Below are 23311 nucleotides of genomic sequence, written 5' to 3' on the forward strand. Positions count from 1 at the left end.
CTTCTCATTCACTCAGGGGAGCTACTGAATTCACCGCAAACTCTTCTCTAGGGATCCCTGCAACAAAGTACTCGTTAATGGTAGTAAAAGATACCATGGTCTATCAGAACTTTAGGAAAAGCATCCCTGAGGAGTGTCATAAATGACTTAGAAAAGTCAAGAAAATGCTTCTCAGAAGTTCACTGTAGTTGCTATGCATTTCCAAAATTAGCCCCCTTGTTGGTTTTATGTTTTATAAACTATGCTTCTATACACTATCTTAATTCTGTTGAGGGTTTTTTGTTTTGTCTTTTCCATTGCTACAATCTTTTATATTTTTTTGTTTTTGTTCTTGTGTCTTTGGTATCACATCTTTCAAATCATCACTAAGAATTATGTCATTAAGACTAGAAAGGTGGCTGTATGGTTAATGGTACTGGCTTTCTTCCACAGGACCTGGATTTGTATCCTAACACGCATATGACATCACAATAGCATGCAACTCCAGTCCCTGGAAATGCAACACCTTCTTCTGGTCTCCACAAGTGCAGTCCATATGTGGTATGCAGACAGTCATGCAGACAAAACACCCATACACAGAAAATAAAAGGAGGTTTTTTTAAAATATAAAAGAGCAATGTAAAGTTGACCTCCAAGTTTTCTTCCAAGATTTTAAAATTATGAAGTATTGTATTATTTATATAATTTCTTAAAGTTGATTTTTGTTTGTGGTATAAATAAAGCATATATTAACTTATTTCTTTGTGGATATCCACATTTTCAGCTCTAAGGTTAATGGAAGTAATAATCTATGGGCAAAACCATAACTATTCAGTAAAAAGTTTAACATTCATTTAACAAACCAATAGCAGTTACTTTCTCCCTGGTGCCTGTGACTTCATCTGCCATGAGATTTTGTCTGAGCAATCAATACTAGTTTTACAGCACGCCCTCTGCTGTCCTCATTGATTACTAAATCCAATGAAATGTTGGTTGTACCCATAATAATACATGCCACTATTGCTATAGCTGTTATAACTTGATTGGCACTTCTACAATATAGCATACAGGGTCAATAGCTGAGTAGAAATATGGGCTATCATCTTTCCTAACAACTTGCATAATTCCTTCCATTATTATGAAAGATGTCTAAAGGAAATGAATGTTTCTGAGCCAGTCCAGCTTGATTTCTCCATTAATTTCTCTAATTAAAATTTAGTTCTAACATGCAACTAACAGCAATGACACTAGTCTTTATCATAACAGGGACACTCAAAGGACCTTGTTGCCAACAACTCACAGGGGACAACCTACTTCTAGCACTGGGATGCTCATTTACCTAGGATGTGGTTTCCTGGAGTGTCATTCTTCACCCTTGTAGGATACTTTTGCTCATTCCTTAAATAATGTTTTAACATTGTTAGGCCCAGATTATACACAGTAGGACAGCCGTGTATGGCACAGATGTGCCCACTAGAACAGCCATGTCAGGTACAGATGATACACAGTAGGACAACTATATATGACACAGTTGATACACAGTAGGACAGCTGTGTAAGGCATAGTTTATGCATAGTAGGACAGCTGTGTACGGCATAGATCATGCACAGTAGGACACCTATATATGACACAGATGATGCATACTAGGGCAGCTGTGTCAGGCCCATATGATACACAGTAGGACAGCTGTGTAAGGCACAGATGATGCTCACTAGAACAGCCATGTCAGGTACAGTTGATACACAGTAGGACAACTATGTATGACACAGATGAAGCACAGTAGGACAGCTGTGTAAGGCACAGATGATAAACAGTAGGGTGTTTTAGGAGATTCTATTTTTACCATTTTTTGTTTTGTTTTATTGTTTCTTTCTTTCTTTCATTTAGTTAGCTTTGCTCTCTCTCTCTCTCTCTCTCTCTCTCTCTCTCTCTCTCTCTCTCTCTCTCTCTCTCTCTGTGTGTGTGTGTGTGTGTGTAAAGGTAAGTGAGCACCTTCAAAGCACATATGTGGAGATCAGAGGACAACTCTTGGATGTCAATTTTTTCTTGCTACCTGTAAGATTCAGGGCCCGAACTGAAGTCAACAGGCCTTCAAACAATTAGCAATAGTAACTGAATAATGTTGCTGGCCCCACCACTATTTTACAATCAAAAAGGTGTGACACCTTAGCCTTACTCTCTTCCAAGCTCCTACTAGGATGCTCCTTTTATGGGGGAGAGGCAAAAGATTAACCATTGTAGTTGTGTTTACAGGGGCAAGAGAATTGGCTGTTAAAGACTGTTAGGAAAATACAATGAAAGAAGAAAACAAGGATATTCATCATGTAAATAAGATCAATGTAGTTATATTGCCAAAAGCCGTCTATTGATCAACACAATCCCCCTCATAATCCAAATGAAATTCTTCGCAGGACTAAAAAATAATCAAATAAATGGAATACTCTGAAATGAAACATGAAAGACACCAAATTAGGATAGAGGAGGCACTCTGAGGGAACTTGCCCTCACCAATTGTTCTATAAAGTATGTGTATGATTATTCTTGGCATACATATGTTCTCTATATAATATATATTATAATATATATGCAATTTCATGTAGGATTATACTAAACATAGCACATGCATCCAAGATTCTAGTAGTAGACATTTGCATGGTGTCCCATCTTTTGTTGAAAGAAGGAAATGTAATTTGTGTACACCTATGGTCTTACACATGTGGATATAATTACACAAAAACGTACACACAGGATTTCCAGGCTAGGACAATACACACTGTAAATGCTGATGTCCTTCTACTCATACAAACCATCTGTTTCTGTGCCTGTTACACTATTCTTGTTAAAGTATACTGTTTTCCAAATCTGGATTGATTTTTAAAAGAATGATTTACCAGCCATGGGTAGTCTGCAGTTCCCCTGCTGTAACTGAAATTGAGAGGACTTCTTGACTTAAAGGCCACCCTCACATCTACTTTCCCACAGATTGTTCATATTTGAAAAGAAAAGTAAACTAGAGCAAAAGTGGAAGGACCATGAAACATGGGACATGGAAGCTGAAGGAAGAATTCTCTTGGGAAACGGTAGGGAGCATGGGACTAGAGAGTAATGGGGGAATGAAATGAGAACTGGATAGGTGCACATGAGAATCAAGAATAACCCCTGCCCCCCCCCACGCACAAACACACAACTTCCATGATGAAACCCATCATTTGTGTAATAAGAGAAAAAATTTAAAAGTTTCTTATTAATGTCCAGAAGTAATACTTAATATTAAATAAGACAAAAGCAACTGATGAACAAATAATAAATAATAAAATATTTTCAATATCTCTTCTGGAAAGTAGATTGCCTTTGAGGGGTTTTTGATATTCAAACCATGATTCTAAAGATATACTGCTTCTGAGTTTCTATGGCCAGGTAGTCATGTCACTTTTTAAAAACTTTTTATAAGTTCCTTGTGAACATAACATCATGCATCCCAATCACAGTCATCGCCCCCTCCCCTTGCACCCACTATCCACCCTTGCAACCCCCCTCCAAAATCAGAGAAAAAAAATCTCATTGTAGGAGGTGTAGTATATCACAGTGTGTCTCATGGTATACCCGTTTGTCTATAAATTTTTGCTTGCAAATATTCATTGCAGTGACTGGTTGGTCTGGTATGAGGTCTCTGGCTTTTGCTATTCTATCAGTACTGGAACCTCACTGGGACTAATCTCAGACACCCTGTTGTGTGCCTTATGTCATGGAGAACCTGAAATTTTAAATCTATAGGATTGGCATCTTCATGCACTTCAGCAGTACACAGATAGAGTAGATGTTGGGTTGGACCAACTCAAAACCCTGGATCTGGGCCTGAGAGGTATCTGAGATGGTCAGCCCACTGACTTTCCCACCCTCAAACCTTCAGGACTTTGCCATCAGGGCCAGCGCTACCATGCTGCCCAAGCAAGGGACAGTGCCCACTCTCCCAGGCATTGCAGACAGTGAGGGTTATGGCCAGTTCTCCCATTCTTATGCTCCCGGGACCAGATCCCCTGCCTGCTATAAATGGCAAAGGATGGGGCACAGGAATGCCACTCTTCAGCATACAAAAGGCAGGACCAATTCTTGCACACTCACACTCTCTGGCCAGCTTACACACATGCAGCCATCAGGATCAGTTCTATTGTGTTGCCTAGGGAAGTTCAGGGAATGCTCTCCTACTCTCATGACTCAGTTAAGCCAACTCTTCCGTGGTGATGACAAAAATGGAGGGGAGAGGAATCTTTCACTCACTGATGCCACCACATAGCAGACAAGAGGCAGGGCCAGCTCTCCCATTCTCATGCACACAGGCTGGCTCACCCACAACTCCTACATCAAGGACCAACTGCACTGTGTTTCCCAGGTGAGGTGCAGGGGACCGTGCTGCTGCAGGTGAGGGGTAGGGGCAGCTCTCCCACTCAGATAACCCATGGGTAGCACCTGGCAAGAGGGACAGGAAGGTATCTTTCCCTCATCCACACCACTGACCAGATGAGTGGTAGGACCAGCTCTCCCACACTCATATCCTCAGGGGTTGGCTCATCTGCAACTCCTGCAGCATGTTCCCAGGGGCTGTCCTGAGTACCACAGCTGGCTAAGGGCAGGGCCAGCTCTCCCAGGTGAGGGGTGTGGCCAGTTACTCATAGCCCACCCAGATATCCATCGACATATCCCTAGATGGCAGCCCAGACCAGGGACATCTGCCTGGTGTTTGGTGGTAACAGATCCCTACTGCTTCAAGGCCAGGGACCCAGATGTGACAGCACAGGCCAGAACCTCACCATGATCCCAGGTGGCATAACTGGCTACTCACATCAGGGTGCTCCTCACTACCCTCAAGTATCCAGTTCTGCCCATCTTCATAGTGCCCACACCCTTATGTTTCTCTTCCATTTCTCCATCACTTACTTGCTCCTCTTAGTAGTCCCTAGGGTCTCGAGTGTCTGTGGTCATCTCAGAAGTGATCTCAGGAGTGCTATGCACTACTCATATATTATGGCACTCAGGAGGGACCATCTCGGTCGTTATCTGAACCCCACCATCCCTGGCTCTCATAGTGGCCAACTGGTGATCCATCTCAAGCTAGCTCTCTGTCCAGGCCCCCATGGTGCCAGTCTGATGGTCATCTCAGGCTCGCTCCTCACCATGCAAGGGTCCTCTGTTTCAGACTCACAGCCACTGTGGTTCAGTCTCAAATCTGGTTCTTCTAGCCTCTAGATTGTTCCTGGTCCTGGGAGCTGCCTGGGTCTGCTGGCACCAAACTGGTGGCCATCTTAGGCTAGCTCCCTGTTCAAGCCCCTGGTAACGGATTGGTAGTTATCTCAAGCTTGCTTTTTTCAGGGAATGTTAGGCTATTAACCATCCAGATGTTCATAGATCAGAACACTGAGTGTAAAAATAGAATTTCTCCTTTCTGCCACCTACAAATGACACAGCAACTATACCTGCAACACTTCTAGGGCCAGGCAAAAAATGTCAATATAGACAAAATATCATAAAGTCTACATTATAGAGCATTAAATTGACTAATTTAAAATGTAAATAAAATAGGAGTCTAGTGGGAACTATAAAAACCATTCTATATGTCCCTTTATACTACTATAACTATTATATACTCACTTCTATAAATGCGTTAGTTTAAACTTTAAGTTTTTAATTAAAATATTGCATTTGATATTTTACCCTTTTAAATTAGAATACCAGGAAATCACTTCATTATGGTATTTTCATACATAATTTTCATTTTTATCTTCCTTCCTACTTCTCTCCCAACTAACCCCAACCTGTACACTTCCCAACTTGGCATCTTCCTTTTATGTCATATATATTCTTACATCTTCTCTGTCTTTAAAGTCACTTTTCTAAACTCTAGTTATATGTCCTAGACTCACAATCACAGCCTCATATGAATATATATATATATATATGAATATATGTATGCCCTAGACATCTGCACATATATAAAAATTAAAATAGAATGTGCCTGAGAGCATTCAATTTTTGCTTATTTTCTGAGCATGTTACTTTAGTCAATATAATAATTTCAGCTCAATTCATTTTTCTACAAATTTTACTATTTAATTTTTATTTAGTTAAGTAAAATTCCATTTTGTGAGTGTATCATGTGTTGTTCAACAACTACACTGCTTCCATTTTCTTTTTGAGCAAAAGTAACAAGAATGCTCAAGCACCTCTCTGGTAGTATTTAGAGTCCTTTGGGTATATGCTCACGAATGGGTCATGTGCTAGTTTTAATTTTGAGAACGCTCCATATTGATTTCCATAATGGGTGCAACCTGTTATACTCTGAAAGAAGCAAATAATGTTTGCTGATATTTCAAGATATTAAAATATGTTTGTTTAATTTTTCATCTTTTTTCTGCCTTTGAGATGTACAGATGAATAAAATTAAGATACTACTCTCAACAAAGCATCCTTTGCAGAATAGTTCACTCAGTTTTAACCAATCCCTAGATAATTAAGGATAAATTATGTCCCGAGTGTAGAGTCCATGTGCTTATTAGGAAAATTAAGTTTGGCTGAAGGGAAAGTGGGTTTATTGTATTAGCTCATTGGCTTACAATGTTTTTATCGTCCTATATTGCTGTGATTTCCAAACAGGTATATCATGACTGCACCACATCTCCTGAATTAACCTCTGCTTTCTTCTTCTCCTCAAGCTAGTCTCTCAGGGATTTATAGTGATCACAGAAGGTAAAGTTGTTTTATCCTTATGCAATATTCATTTTTTACATTCTGCATAAAAATTTAAAATGTCTAGCCATACACATTTCCCTAGAAGTTAAAGAATTATTGTAATTCAAGTCATAGCATTTTATAGTGCAGTTCCTAGTCATATTTCTGTTCACATGGAAGGATTAAGAATATTATATAGAGAGGCAGGCATATCTCTATGAATTCAAAACTAGTCTGGTCTACATAGTGAGTTCCAGGCCAGCCAGAGTTACACAGTAAGACTCTCCAATACACACACACACACACACACACACACACACACACACACACACATACACATACACATACACATACATATACATATACATGTACACATACATACATATGTGTGTGCGCATTTGGATAGATAGATAGATAAATAGATAGATAGATAGATAGATAGATAGATAGACAGACAGACAGACACACACACACACACACACACACACACATATATATATATATATATATATATATATATATATGCGCATTTGAATAGATACATAGATAGATAGATAAATAGATAGATAGATAGATAGATAGATAGATAGATAGATAGATAGACAGACAGACAGACACACACACACATATATATATATATATATATATATATATGCGCATTTGGATAGATACATAGATAGATAGATATAGATAGATAGATAGATAGATAGATAGATAGATAGATAGATAGATAGATAGATAGAGCAATTTATTTTACTTCCATGTGAGACTACTAGAAATCTTCCTTGAGGTTAAGCATGTGCTTAATCTATGTGAAAAGATTTTATGTAAAGGTATAACTGAAAGCCAAAAATTATTCTGAAGACTATCATAAAATATATTTCATATTTTGGGAAAATTTAAGGATACATTTCTAATGTAGTTATACAATATAAGAAAAGAATGTTCTGTGTTTTAAATAAATTCATGCTGTTATTTAAAATCCTATTAATTAAAAAGAATTGAGAACGCCTTCAATTGCCATTTTAATATTTATTCTTAGTAGAAGCACATTGGATATAGTTCAATAATTTTTCAAATAATAACAAGTAGGTCTTTGACTTACATGTTTAATAATAAATTAATGACAAATATGTATACTGCAAAAAGTGCAGCACTGATCATCAAAAGCATTATATAGAAGAGGGGAAATGTCCATTATCATTTTTAATAATTACCTCTTGCCAAGAAGAACATGCCCTGTTATAGACAGACAGCTATATCACATAATAATGGAGAACTTATGCCACAGCCATTATGTTGTTTACTGGGTATTAGTATTAAACAGGACAGCTAGGAGTCATGTCGCTTATACCTTAAACATTTAATAAAGTAAATCTAACAGTTTTTTAAATTTAATTTGAATATATAATCTTCAAGGAGGTAAGCAATGCTATATTTTCATACCAAAGAACAAAACTTCCTTATGAGTTCCTTTTTGTTCTCAAAAGAAAACCTAAGGGTAAAAACACTAAGCAAATATTTAAAAAATCATTTTAATTAAACTATTTCATATGATAATCATCTAAATCTATCATTTATTATATTATGCTTTTGTCTTCTAGATATCTGACTAATATTACTCTTGTTTGTTCTTTTTTAAAAGATTTATTTATTATTATATGTAGGTACACTGTAGCTGCCTTTAGACACACCAGAAGAGGGTGTCAGATGTCATTATGGATTGTTGTGAGCCACCATGTGGTTGCTGGGATTTGAACTCAGGACCTTCGGGAGAGCAGTCAGTGCTCTGACTCACTGAGCCATCTCACCAGACTTATTACTTGTAATCATAACCAACATAATGATAATCCTACATCTCTCTGTTTCCAAGACACAGGTACTTGGGGCTATACATAAAAATGATTTTTGTAAGAATGAAAAATTTTAAAATACAATGCATTGTATATTTGTTCATTGAACTCTATCAATAAATCCTGTATGTTTGAAATGGCATCACAATTGACTTTAAGTACTAGATATGTCAGTTCTAAAAACAGTCTCAGAAACTTGAAATTAATACATATGCTTTCCAGGCAGCTATTTCATAGCAGCATTCAAATTACAAGTAAAGTTAATAATTACCATGGAGCAATCTGTCTTTCAACATTGTATTACACATATGAGGCTTCATATAAAAACATTACTAAGGGAATTTTACATGCCAGTCCATAAGTATATATCCCTTTTCAATATAGTATGGTATATGGTCTCTCTTTCAATAATAATGAACAAGTATTAGCTTTGACCTGCATGCTTTGATGATAAATTAATGACATCTATATATATATTTATAAAGGAAGATAATGCTGATTAACAAAAATGTTAGATGAAACCTGACAAATGCACATGTAGTAATTCTTACAGGGAAAGGAAGTCATTGCAATGTTTTGTTGGAGATGGTAACATCAGCATATAAAAAATTTCAATTCCATTCCATTAAATAAACTCTTTGGTCCCTTTTTCATCAATATATTTTATTAGAAGAGAAATTAAGTATGAAAAACTACACTATAATTACAGAGTTTGTGCTCTTGGGAATATCAGGCAACAGAGAGCTTCAGGTAGTAATTTTCATCTTTTTATTAATAACTTACATAGTAAGCATCACTGGAAACCTAACCATCATCATCCTCACATTGCTGGACTCTCACTTAAAGACTCCTATGTATTTTTTTCTTCGTAATTTCTCCTTCTTAGAAATTATGTTCACTAGCGTTTCCATTCCCAGATTTTTGGCATCAATAATTACGCAAATCAAGACCATTTCCTATAATAATTGTTTTGCTCAGTTATTTTTCTTCATCTTCATGGGGGTAACAGAGTTTTTTCTTCTAACTGCAATGTCTTACGATCGCTATGTTGCCATCTGCAAGCCACTGCACTACACCCTTATCATGAATCAGAAAGTCTGCACCCTTCTTGTCTTCACCTCATGGCTGGCAGGATTCCTGACCATCTTCCCACCACTTATGCTGGTCCTAAAGTTAGATTTCTGTGCTTCCAATGTCATTGATCACTTCTGCTGTGACTATTTTCCCCTCTTACAACTGTCTTGCTCAGATACTTGGCTCCTAGAAGTGATTGGTTTCTATGTTGCTCTGGTTACTCTACTGTTCACGCTGGCCTTGGTGATTTTATCTTACATGTACATTTTCAGGACTATTTTAAGAATTCCATCAGCCAATCAGAGGAAAAAGGCTTTCTCCACCTGTTCCTCACACATGATTGTCATCTCCATGTCTTATGGAAGCTGTATATTTATCTATGTGAAGCCTTCAGCAAATGAAAGAGCATCACTTACCAAAACAGTAGCTATTCTCAGCACTTCAGTTGCTCCCATGTTGAACCCTTTTATTTATACTTTGAGGAACCAGCAAGTAAAACAAGCTTTCAAAGACTTGGTTCATAAGGTAGTTTTTTACAGAAACAAATGAAAATGTGTTTATATGAAGATATGTCATTGTAAATATTCAATAAAATTTAATGAAAATTTAAATCCTTTATATTCTTTGTTGATCTTATAGAGTCTATCTCAATGCTCTCTCACCAAATCACTCTTGCACTTGCTCTTTGTAGCCCAGGTGTGGCTGAGTCACTATTTCTTGCACCTCATTTTCCAAAGTAGCTTGAATCACAGACCTGACCACACCTTTCAGTCTAGTCAAAAAAACTGACAAATTGTTAGCCCTGAAAACATACATACAACTAGCATGCTGTAGACTTAACAGGTTATATTTAGGAATACACACACACACACACACACACACACGCACACACACAAAAACACATACACTAACAATTAATGAAAAAAAGAGGCCATGAATTTGAAGGAGAGTAGAGAGGGTATATGGGAGATTTTGGAGGCAAGAAAGAAGAGAGAGAAATGCGATTATGTTATAATACCTAATTCAAAAAAAATAAAAATTGAAAATATGAATAAAATTCTGAGTGGAAAATTAGTTACTATAGAATTTAAATTACTTGGTTTTTTTATTCTTGACAATAGTATTTTATATTCTTATTCTATAGAGATATTACTGCCATAATAAACATAAATTTCTCTTCTGTGTCACAAATGAAATAGTTTTTACATGGACTATATTAAATATCTGCAATAAACATTATTTTTCAAGCTGTGTACATTACTCAACTAATTCTTCACTTATTGAATGTACAAATATTTTCTACTAACAAACAATTTGAATTTCATAATATATTTATTTTATTTCCTAGATTTGCTGCAATCCTAGATCTTGTTACTGCATCTTCCATGTTTATGTGTGTATGCCTGTGTTGTTATTGTTATTGCCCATCATGTGCCATTGTACATACATGGAGGTCAGAGTACAACTTCAGGAGTCAGATCTTGTCTTCAACAACTGTGTCAGGGTCTATCTTGTTTCTTTTCTGTGTTTCCTACTCTTTTCTTTGCCTTCAGTATAGCAGTTGGTGTGCTGGGACCATTGCTTTGAACCACCAGATCCAGCATTTGATGTGCATTCCAGGGATAGAAATTAGATTACCAGTGTGGCATCATTAATGCTTTTACACATTAGGCCAGCTACCCGATTCATTATTCTCCATTTTAATTTTTATTAGTTTTGTTATTTCATAATCTTATATATACATATTTCATAATCATGTATATGCCATAATCTGATTACATGCTATGATACTCTCTTTTATATCTGTCCTATCCTTATCAATACTCATCATCTCTACCAGTCTGTTTTGATTGGTGACCCATTCAGCTGAACTATAATCATGTATGTAACTATTGTATTAAAACTATCACTAATCAAATGACTATTTAGGTAGCCACCATTACTATTATTTTAGCTGGAAATCTGTTTAAAATATGCTATTTTTTAAAAATTATATATTATGCTACGCCTCTGAAGTATATATGGCGAAACTGCATAGTGGTTAGGAGCACTGGTAACTTTTGCAGACATCCTGAGTTCAATTTCCAGCACCCAAGGTAGCCAACACCCTTTTCTGACTTCTGTGAACACATGGTACACATGCATACATTAGGCAGAAAATTCATGAGCATAAAATGAAATAAATATCAAGAAATATTTAAAGAATAAACAAAATATACCAAATAATACTATTCTACAAAACATTTACAAAATGTCATTTTGAAATGTATATGGCCTAACTTTTACCACATTTAATGTTTATAACTACATGAAAATCACCATTACCTCCTCTTTATATGCAATCAATGCTCAAGACAGTTGAGAAACTTGATTATAATCACTGACCAATTGTAGATAATATGATAACCCGATTTTAAAAGCAAGGGAAAGATGGCATGGAGTTGGATGAGTGAGGATATGGATAGGGTTTGAGAAGAGTTTGGAAAATGGAAACCATAATTAGAGTATATCGCATAAAACTTTATTTTGAATTAAAACATGAAAAAGTAAAACAAATTTTAAAAATCAAAAAGTTTGAGAAATAGTCTTCCCCAGGAGAGAGCATACCAATTGATATGCAATGCTGAATAATCATCTATGAAAATACATACAAGTAAAACTATACAGACTTAATAGGTTGTATTTATGTACATACACATTCCTATACATATATGTCGATAACAAGAGTTGATGAAAGAAGAGACCATCAAGTTTGAAAGAGAGTTAGTCAGAGGTGTGTGGTTGGGTTTGGACGGAGGAAAGCAAAAAGATCAACCATGTAATTATAATCTCAAAACTAAAAGAAATAATTTCAAAATTAAATAAAAAGCAAGAAAAATACACAATCAAAACCCCTAGCCTCTGGGCAGTGGTGGCGCACGTCCCAGCACTCAAGAGGCAGAGGCAGGCGGATTTCTGAGTTCGAGGCCAGCCTGGTCTACAAAGTGAGTTCCAGGACAGCCAGGGCTACACAGAGAAACCCTGTCTCAAAAAAACAAAACAAAACAAAAAAACCGTAGTCATGCTCTACTTTAATGGTTTGGAGGACAGCATTTGCTAAAGTCTTGTGCAATATTATTGGACCTTAAAGGAAGATGGTCCTAATATATTTGACACATAAATTGCAACATTAATTCATTGTCATTTAGCAGTTCGGTGAACAGATAAAAGGAGAATAAAGTATAAGGAGTTTTAATGTAGTCAAAACTTTAAAGGTAGGGAGATTTTAAACTGCATGAAAAATCAGCGTGACTTTCTTCTTTCTCAGTGATCTTACTCTGGACAATGTCCTCCAAGCTTCTTTTTTTAGTTTTGATACTAATGCTATTCCCCTGTGTTTTGTGTACATTCCTCTGCTGACAATTTTTACTTGCTGAATTGGTCCCTTGGGCCAGTTGCAGAGTAAATGGATAAAAATTTATCCCTTACAACATAAAATATATTAACAAACCATGATTATTTTAAAACCTTTTCTGAAACTAATTCTATGTCCACCTTCATTCTTTCTTATCTCTCAGCAACCAAAGGAATAAACTCACTTTGGGTAAAATGAGAGAACATGGATGAAAACATTTGCAACGAATCCCAATCTCATTTCCTGGGGGAAGAAGTTTTTAAAGAAATAGCAATGGACGATGCATCCACTCTTCTAGCTGTTCTGAGAAGCTGTATGTAATCACAGGTAAGCTGATCACGAAGAGGGAAGTGGAAGTCGCTAAAAGTTAAACATCAATTCAGAGCTCAACGTTGTCAAATTTAAGATTTACTGTAATTATGTTTTGAAATGTGGCAATGACTGCTTATGCCAATTTATACCTTTTCTGTTGGTTGAAAGCAAATATTCATTATCTCACCAGTTCTCATTCTGTTTTTAACAGGCTATTTAGTGCTCTTTTGAAGAAATATTCTTTAATTGAAGGTAATCTGTTGGTATCTGACATTCAACATTTTTATAAATTAATGAAAGTTGCCAAATTGGATTCGCCATTTGAGAATCAGAATAAAAGTTTTACAAATGTGTTAGAATAATTAAATGAAATAAAATATACAAGCCTTTGATTCCTGAAATAAATAATGCCCTTAATAAATTATTACTGCTATGAATATACTGTTAAATTTGAGAATTCATTTTAGATAAAATTTACATAAGGAAATTTATAGATTTTTGGTATATAACTTAAACAAACTTTCATGAAGCATTGCTTATTACTTTTCTAACATTTCTATGAAACTTCTTGAAATTCATTTTTCTTCTGTACTAGCATTATTCTTCATAGATCAGATTTTCTTTTTTCATTTTCCAAAACACTATGATATGAGTTTTAGTATTAAATGTAACTCAATAATTTCTTTTGGGAAAAAGAAAAGTTTTCTTCTATATATAAATGACAATGTTGAAAATTGTTCCTTTTCATTATTATTGAAAATAATTAATTTATTCTATTCATATGTTTCTGGAAATAAAAACACAACTTGCTGTGAAGGTAGTAAAAGATAATTTAGTAAAAATAAGTCTAATCATTCAGTTCTAGGAAGTCTGCTAAATCCAATTTTAAAAATAAATAAATAAATACATAAATACATAAATACATAAAAATCTCTCAAAAGAATCTTTGTGGTACGATCCAGAATGTGCAGTGCAGTGAAAATCTGATATGACAATATTTTTGTTATTTATCTTATTGTTATCATGTATCTAAATCTATTGCTCATAATTTATTTTGATCATATTCTTTCCTATCTCTCAACTCACCCTAAATCGACTCTACCTCCTTATTATTTAACTTCATGTTTATAGAGTATTTTTTTTTACATTTTGAAATTTGAAGCTGAGCTAGATATTACTCACACATTGAATTAAATAACTATTCTTTCTATCTTCCAAAATTATAAACAACTCTTTAATATTTGAATGTGTAAAGAATTAAGGCAATGTCAATAAAATATGTTTGGAGATGTGGTTTGTATAATTTTTCTAATAACGCTAATCTAATGAAGGTTGACTGAAAAAAATAGATAAATGTAGAGAAAGTTGAGGAAAAAATGGCCTTTCAAAGTCAATGTATCATGGCAGAAAATGATCATTCATTGAATCATGTAATATTACTAACAATATTCAAATACACATACCAAAATTAAATTGCAATTAGTCAAACTTAATAATCTATCTCTCAAAAGAGCATTTTTAACCTTTCAGTGTAATATACCTTACAATATGGTTTCTCTCCATGAATTTTATATAAATTGCCCATACTTTACCTAGTTTATTGTAATTGTTGTTATTTGTTTCATTGGAGAAACTTGGAAAGGGCATGATTTGAAGATATTTTCATAATGAAAACCCAGAAAATTAATTATAATCATGATACTAAACAAATATTATCATTTTTCATTTTATTTTGAATTGTTCAGATTCTTTAGAAGATGAGTAAGACGTAACTTTGATGAAATGAATGGAAGAAATGAGACGTTAATAATCTAATCCATGTCGTGGAGAGATGGCTCTGTGGTTAAGAGCACTAGCTGCTCTTCCAGAGGTCTTAAGTTTAATTTCCAGCAACCATATGGCAGCTCACAACCTTTTATAATGAGATCTGAAGACCACTCTGGCATCCAGACATCCAGAATGACAGAGCATTCATATACATAAAAATAAGTAAGTAAAAAGATAAATATTTAACTAAATAAATAACCTACACCATTTAACATTCTGCACCTAAACAGATGAGTTAAATGCTTGGAATAATCTTTATTCTCAAGCAAAATATATCAGTGTTATAATTTTTTTTGGTCTAGGAATCTATGAAATTTTAGAATTTGTATTAAACCCATTTAATTGACAAAAGAGATCAATCCATTGAGTTCTTGTGAATGTTATAACATAAAAATATATTACAACAAACCTAGAGATGGGGATTAAATTACCTACAACAACTAGCTTTGCAGTTTCCTTAAGCCTGTTTTTCTAGTCTTTGAAGACTGGTACAGAAGTGTTATGGGGGAGGGATGTTCTCATTTACCAACACCTACTAAGACATTTCTTTACAGCGCTTCCCGTACTCTTTCCAGGCTCTTATCAATAGAGGGAAATTGAATAATTACATTTTTACATGTAAATGTTAAAATTAAAGTACATAAAATAAGAAAAGTACATGCAACTGAAAGAGAATAAAATATGATGCATTGATGGATTTTCACATACAAAACAGCAGTAATCTAACATGTATTTGTATCTTTTTAATTCTAAAATATATTTAATTTATCAACAATTATAGATTTTAGAATTATGGCATACAGTGGGGCAAGCAAGTTTCTTAGTCTTTTCAACTGTCAGCATGTTACTCTTACAGTTTTAGAAATAATACATCAGTCGATAAGTCAGAAATTTCAACATTATGATTATTTTAAACATACTTATAACAATCTTCACTATGATATAAATGATTAAAATTTATATTAAGGTATAAAATACAATAATTTTAATAGGACTTTCAAAGAGCTACAACAAATGGGAAATTCAAGAAATAAAAATCATTATTCAAAAGCCAGCTCTTACATTTCCATAACAACCCTCATAGACTCACATATTGACAATGCCCAATTAACAACTTGTTTTGTATTGAAAATAGGCTAAGCTATGAGAGATCATTCAAAGGGGTAGCATGAAGTATAGTCTGTATATGAAATTACTTGTAATTGTTTTAACTTTAGTATCTATTTTTAAATATGAGTCTTAATATCATTATTTTGCTACAAGAATGTCACCTAAACACGGGAATCAAATCTTACCTATTTTATGATGAGGTACTTTTTGAGATAGAGATTTAAAAAGTAACATATAATTTTGATCACAGTCAAATGCTACATTCACTCCAGTAGTGATAAGCACAACAGGACCCAAAAATCTGGGCTCTGAAACTTAGTCTCCTGGAATCGTGGCATCCTGTATAACAAATGCTCCGTTGTCCTTGCTTTAGTTGGTAAACGGATATGTGTGTTTTCCCTTAATATTGCTTTATTATAAATGCCTCTATTTGACATATAGCTAAGTTAGATTCTTCACCAGTCCTAGTCAGTCCTTGAGTCGACCCTGGGCATGTATAGCTAAGTCACTGCCCTACACAGGAATTTACCATTATCTAGGAAGAAGGAAGTTTGTGATCTAAGGAGGAACCAGAGTAGATACTTAGAACTATAGATAGCTAAGCTACACCCATACACAGGTATTTACAATGGCCTAGGGGGAAGGTGGACTATACAATAGACTAGAATAGGAACTATGGCAAGGGCACAAACCCCTTGCTCCTGGCTTCTAAGATTAAGCTGATCTTAGGTGGGGTTTCTTTTAAATCCCAGTTGTTAACATTGAATTTTATCCCAGCTGATTCCTGCCAGTCCTTCTATGTTTACATTCCTCTGTTTTATGTAAGAATCCGGTAACCTCATTGTACCTTGCTGGTATGTCACCTAACTTCCCTATTTTCTTCTGTATAAAAAGTTTGATACTTGACTTGACAAATTACATTCAGATCCATACTCCCTTGTGTGGAGTCTGTTTGTCACCCCTCCATCTCGCCTACTCCTTTGCCCACCTACAACCAGAAACCCATTCCACGCAGATAGGAGACCCAGAAGGGGTTAGTCTGCGGTAGTCAAACTCAGACCTATTAAGAATAATGCTACTAAGCTGGGCATGGTGGGGCACACCTTTAATCCCAGCACTTGGGAGGCAGAGGCAGGAAGATTTCTGAGTTCGAGGCCAGCCTGGTCTACAGGGTGAGTTCCAAGACAGCCAGGGCTACACAGAGAAACCCTGTCTCAAAAAAAAAAAAAAAAAAAAAAAAGAATAATGCTACTAAAGAAACAGTAAAGTGAGTGAGTCAAAATAATATTTCACATTTTTTTAAAATTATGTATGTGTGTATATTGTGGATTCCCTTACATACATTTCATTTGAAAAATTTTCAAAACACAATATGCTTAAGCATATTGAATCAAGTCAATAATTGAGAAAACTTACATTATAATACAAAGATAAAAATATAAATAATACACATGCACAGTATACCATAGAGAAGAAAATTATGTCAACAAGTGAATAAATAAAAGGCAATATTAACTGGGAAAATTCTTCTTTTAAGCTAACATTATACTAAGCACAACACATATTAAAATAGCTTTGATAACGAAATCTTGTCCTCCTATGAATTCACTATGTCACTTAAGATTTAGGACTTGAGAAAGGACAAAGTTGTAGAATCTATTGACAGGAATGAATGTAAGGGTTTTTTGGTTTGGTTTGGTTTTTGGTTTGGGGGTTTTGAGGTTTTTTTGAAAATGTCATAATGAAGTCCACTATTTTGTACAATTAATATACAATTAATTTTAAAAGGGGAGAGAGGCTTTCCAGTTCTGAGTTCATCACAAGTAAAATCCTCAGGCCATCTGAAAGAAAATATGATTGAGGGTCAATTTTTGGACATGGGAAAAGCAAGATGGAGTTCTTCAAGGCACTGAAGGTTACATTAACAACCTAACAGCAAAGCCCATCAACAGGGACTTGGAGAAATTAGCAAAATAGATGTTAAATCCTGAAGAGCAGCAAAAAGAACTCATTTTCAGCAGCCAGAAATATTTCCTTTTCTCTGTATTCAAAAATGATTGTTTTATAGACGGGAGCGATAATGGGTAATTTCTACTGTTTTTTTGTTGTTGTTTTTGGTTTTCTTGTTTGTTGTTTGTTTGTTTTCTTGTTTTGGGTTGTATTTTGTTTTGTTTTTTGCTGTAACATTTTTTATTTAGATATTTTCTTTATTTATATTTTAAATGTTATCTGCTTTCCTGGTTTCCCCTCAGAAAAACGCCCATCCCCTCCCACCTCCCCCTATTTACCAACTCACCCATTCTCATAGAGCCTTCACAGGACCAAGGGTCTCTCCTCCCACTGATGACTAACAAGGCCATCCTCTGTTACATAAGCAGCTAGAGCCCTGATTCCCTCCACATGTGCTCTTTGGTTTAGTCCCTGGGAGTTCTGGGGTACTGGTTGGTTCATGTTGTTCCTCCTATGGAATGTAAGGTTTTATGTGTGGTAACAGCAAGTGGTACTGCTAATGTTATGGAAATAAAGGAGTGAGAAAATGTGGTTTGGTTGTCATTACACTGAGCTACAAATACAACCATGACCACATATATGATTTTCAAATGTTTAATGTATGTTAACACGTATAACTTAAAGTTGTCCTTCAATATTGATTTTTCTGCAGAAGAAACTATTTATTTACATAATGGAAAAATGGAGCAAAAGGGGTTAACTAATATCCTTAACATTTCCTTGGTGAATATATTTGCAATATCATCTCACTTTCTATGAAAAGTAAAACCCTCTTTCTAATAGCATCAATTGGATACATAACTTGGAACAGGGCGACAGGAATATATGCTAAGTCCTTATTCTTATTTGGGGTACCTCTATTCTGTTCTCATACTAGTTGTACCAAGACAATATCACTACTGAAATGTCTTAGAGTACTTTTCTCTTTACAGCTCCCAAGAGAATATTTTTTATAATTTCCTTGTTCATTGAGATAAAAGATATTGCATTACACTTTTAATTCCAAACTGTCCTTCAAACTGCCTTGAATGTGAAGTTGTTCTCTGTACAAAGAAAGGTAATTAAAGAATCACTAGTATTGAAGAGCTTTAAATTTCCCTTACAGGTGGAAACAGCATACTATTTGAACAGCCCCCGTTTGGGTTTTCACAAATTCTCAATTCTACTTGATTCTTTCTGGTTTTGTATCTAGATTCGGCAGAAGGAATAAAAACTAACTGCAGAATGAGCAACCATACAGAAACCACAGAGTTTATTCTTCTGGGATTGTCAGATGACCCAAAGCTCCAGGTTGTGATCTTCGTCTTTCTCTTCATCACCTACACACTCAGCATCACAGGGAACCTGACCATCATCACTCTCACCTTGCTGGATTCTCACCTCCAGACTCCCATGTATTTCTTCCTCAGGAATTTCTCTGTTTTAGAAGTATCCTTCACAACCGTCACTATACCCAAGTTCTTAGGCACTATTATCTCAGGGGATAAAACAATTTCCTTCAACAACTGTATAGCACAGTTATTTTTTTTCATCCTTTTGGGAGTCACTGAATTTTACCTTCTAGCTGCCATGTCCTATGACCGTTATGTTGCCATTTGCAAGCCCCTGCATTACCTGACCATCATGAGTCAGAAGGTCTGCACAATGCTGGTTTTCGCCTCCTGGCTGACTTCTTTCCTAATCATCTTCCCTGCACTGATGCTGCTTCTACAGCTTGATTATTGTGGCTCCAATATCATTGATCACTATACCTGTGATTATTTCCCCCTGCTTCAACTTTCCTGTTCAGATACAAAGTTCCTGGAGAGGATGGGATTTTCCTGTGCTGTCTTTACCCTAATGTTAACTTTGATGTTAATATTTCTGTCCTACACATACATCATCAGGACGATTGTGAAGATTCCTTCTGCCAGTCAGAGGTCAAAGGCCTTTTCCACATGTTCTTCCCACATGATTGTCATCTCCATCTCTTATGGTAGCTGCATTTTTATGTATATTAAACCCTCAGCTACAGATAGAGCATCATTGACCAAGGGAGTTGCCATACTAAATACCTCAGTCGCCCCCATGCTAAACCCCTTCATTTATAGCCTGAGGAATCAGCAAGTCAAGCAAGCCTTTATGAACGTGGCAAGGAAGACGGTATTTTCCACAAGTAAATGAAATGAATGGACTGTTAATGAGAGGTACGTTGAAGGCCAAAATAGAAGATTTCAATGGCCTACTTATATCAATATGGCTCTCTATCCTTGATTTATATTATTAAATTCCTAAGTGCTCCCAATCCAGATGAATTAGTATCATTTTCCTAAATGTAACAGATATATATGAATAAATGGATAAAATAGTTGACAAAAACACACAACACACATGTAAAAAAATAGTAAAGAATTGGCCATTATATTCAGGATTCAAATTTGCTTTCTCTGAGTCTATCAACAGAATATTATGAAAATTCGCAGACAAATATTTAATATTTATAATTATATTTGCATATATGCCTGCTCAAATAGATCTAGAATTTAATATAAAAATCATAAGAAGTATTAAGTATTCATATATATTATAAATATGTATATGAATATATATGGTTGTATATACATATATACTCTTCACATCATACTTTCAAAAAATTTGAATTATGGTATGTATTTAACTTACAACATTCTTTAACAATACCATTTAAAGCCATGATTTATATAAATAAATATTCAGGAGCCAAAGTGTTTAAGAAAAGAGTGCTTCCAGAAGTCCTGAGTTCAGTTCCCAGTACCCATCTTAGCTGGCTCACAATCACTTATAATCCTGGTTGTAAAGGTACCAAACTACTCTGTTTTCTATGGCCCCTGAACTCATGTGCACATATGCACACAGAGACCCCTACACATGCACACAATTAAAATAATAAAAGTGGATCTTAAAACATCTGTAAAACTTCCATATATAAAAACGTGGTTGTTAGTGTTCTGATTGACTAAAAGCTTCATGTGCTGAAGGGTTGGTTTCCCTCTGGAGTTGCTATTAAGGGCTGATCAGATCTTGAGAAATAGCTTGAAAATGGATTAATCTACTGAAGATTTCAGGATCATATAAGTAATTTACCAAGGCTGAATATGTTACCAAGTATCATCTGGACCCTCATGCAGGTTAGGTTCTTTATCTTCTTACAGAAAAAAAGTTTGAAAGAAGTCAGAAACATAAAGATTTTTTTTTAAAGAATAGCAGAGGAAGCTGTAACTTGGTAGCTGCCAGGAGGGTGGAGCTGGATCAAAGGGATGGAAAAGGCCAAGCCTTTTTGAAATTAATGGAAGAGACAGATTCTACAATGAAAATCTACAAGCTGCTGCATTGGGAATGTGTGTGTGTGTGTGTGTGTGTGAGAGAGAGAGAGAGAGAGAGAGAGAGAGAGAGAGAGAGAGAGAGAAATGGCCAGAGTAAAGCTCAGACCAAGTAGAAATTGAGCAGGTACAGAAAATTTTCAAATATAGAGAAAAGAAAAATTTGCATTTTCCAAGTTAGAACACAGAAAAATGAGCAAACTAATCCATGAGAATCTGTGAGCAACTGCAGGAAGAGGGACTTCTGAGGTGTGTAAACATGCTTCATTAATGGGACAGGGATACTTGTTATCTTTTTGTTGTTAAAAATGGTCAAAGAAATGGCTTTCTAAATTTTATTATTATTGCCAGGCAGCGGTGGTGCATGCCTTTAATCCCAGCACTTGGGAGGCAGAGGCAGGCAAATTTCTGAGTTCAAGGCCAGCCTGGTCTACAGAGTGAGCTCCAGGACAACCAGGGCTATACAGAGAAACCCTGTCTCGAAAAACTAAAATATTATTATTATTATTATTATTATTTATTATTACTATTATTAATTTATTTACAATACAGCAATTGCCCCCTCCTGCTCTCCCTTCACACAGTTCCTCATCCCTTTTCTTCTTCCCACCACTGTCTCTGAGAAGATATTCTCCCACCACCAGGCCTCTCCCCTCCCTGGAACCTCAAGTCTCTCCAGGGTTAGGTGTACCTTCTCCCACGGAGGCTAGACCAGGCAGTCCTCTGATTATGCATATACTTATACATCATATACTTACACAAATTCATAATATATACATACACATGCACATACAGACAGACAGACAGTCAGTCAGACAGACAGACAGACAGATAATGCTGAGGGCCTTGGACCAGCTCATGTATGCTGCTTAGTTGGTGGTTCAGTCTCTGGGTGTTCCCTGGGGTCCAGGTTAGTTGAGACTGCTGGTCTTCCTATGGGATTGCCCTCCTTTTCCACTTCTTCCATCCTTCCCCTAATTCAACCATAGAGGTCCCTACCTAAGTCCTATGGTTGAGTGTAAGAATCTGCATCTGTCTTAGTCAGCTGCTTGTTAGGCCTCTCAGAGGACAGATCTGCTAGGCTCTGGTCTGTCAGATCATAGTGTTAGTAATATTGTCAGGCCTGGTGTCTCCCCATGAGGTAGATCCCCAGTTGGGCCAGTCACTGGACCGCCTTTCCCTCAGTCTCTTCTCCATTTTTGTTCCTGCAGTTCTTTTAGATAGGAACACTTCTTCTCAGAAATTTTGACTGAGGCTTGGCAACAGCATCCTTCCTCTTGAGGCCCGTTCAATCTACTGCAGGTGGACTCTTCCAGTTCCCTTTCCCCGCTGTTGGGCATTTCATCTAAGGTCACTTCCATTGAGTCCTGAGAGTCTCTGACCTTCCAGGTCTCTTGTACTTTATAAAGGGTCTCCCCATCTCCCACTTTCAGGGGCTGACCCTCTGGGCTTCTCTCCTGCCACCACCCACATACCTGATCCTGTTCCCTTTTTCTCCTCTCCCACCTAATTCCCTTCCTCCTTCTATCTCTCGGGCTTATTTTCTTCCACCTACTAAGTGGAATTGAATTATCCTCCCTTGGCGTTTCTGCTTGTTAAACTTCTTAAATTCTGTGGATTGCATCTTAGGCATTCTGTAGCTTTTGACTGATATCCACTTAATAGTGAGTACATATCATGTATGTCCTTTT

General features: G+C 35.9%; 2 protein-coding genes and 1 pseudogene across 2 annotated transcripts; 2 read left to right on the plus strand and 1 right to left on the minus strand.

Moving 5' to 3' along the window:
- Positions 1-5348: 5348 nt before the first annotated feature.
- Positions 5349-5472, minus strand: LOC115064735 (annotated as a pseudogene).
- Positions 5473-9221: 3749 nt separating this feature from the next.
- On the plus strand, positions 9222-10178 carry LOC110326588 (olfactory receptor 6C3-like). The gene has a single exon (XM_021205133.1). It carries the CDS (start codon positions 9240-9242, stop codon positions 10176-10178), a length of 939 nt encoding a protein of 312 aa, XP_021060792.1. The 5' UTR covers positions 9222-9239.
- Positions 10179-19506: 9328 nt separating this feature from the next.
- Positions 19507-20445, plus strand: LOC110326503 (olfactory receptor 6C1). The gene has a single exon (XM_021205007.1). The coding sequence runs from the start codon at positions 19507-19509 to the stop codon at positions 20443-20445; it is 939 nt and encodes a 312-aa protein (XP_021060666.1).
- The last annotated feature ends 2866 nt before the right edge of the window (positions 20446-23311 follow it).

The sequence above is a fragment of the Mus pahari genome, chromosome 9 (genome assembly GCF_900095145.1).
Source record: "Mus pahari chromosome 9, PAHARI_EIJ_v1.1, whole genome shotgun sequence".
NCBI classification, from domain to species: domain Eukaryota; kingdom Metazoa; phylum Chordata; class Mammalia; order Rodentia; family Muridae; genus Mus; species Mus pahari.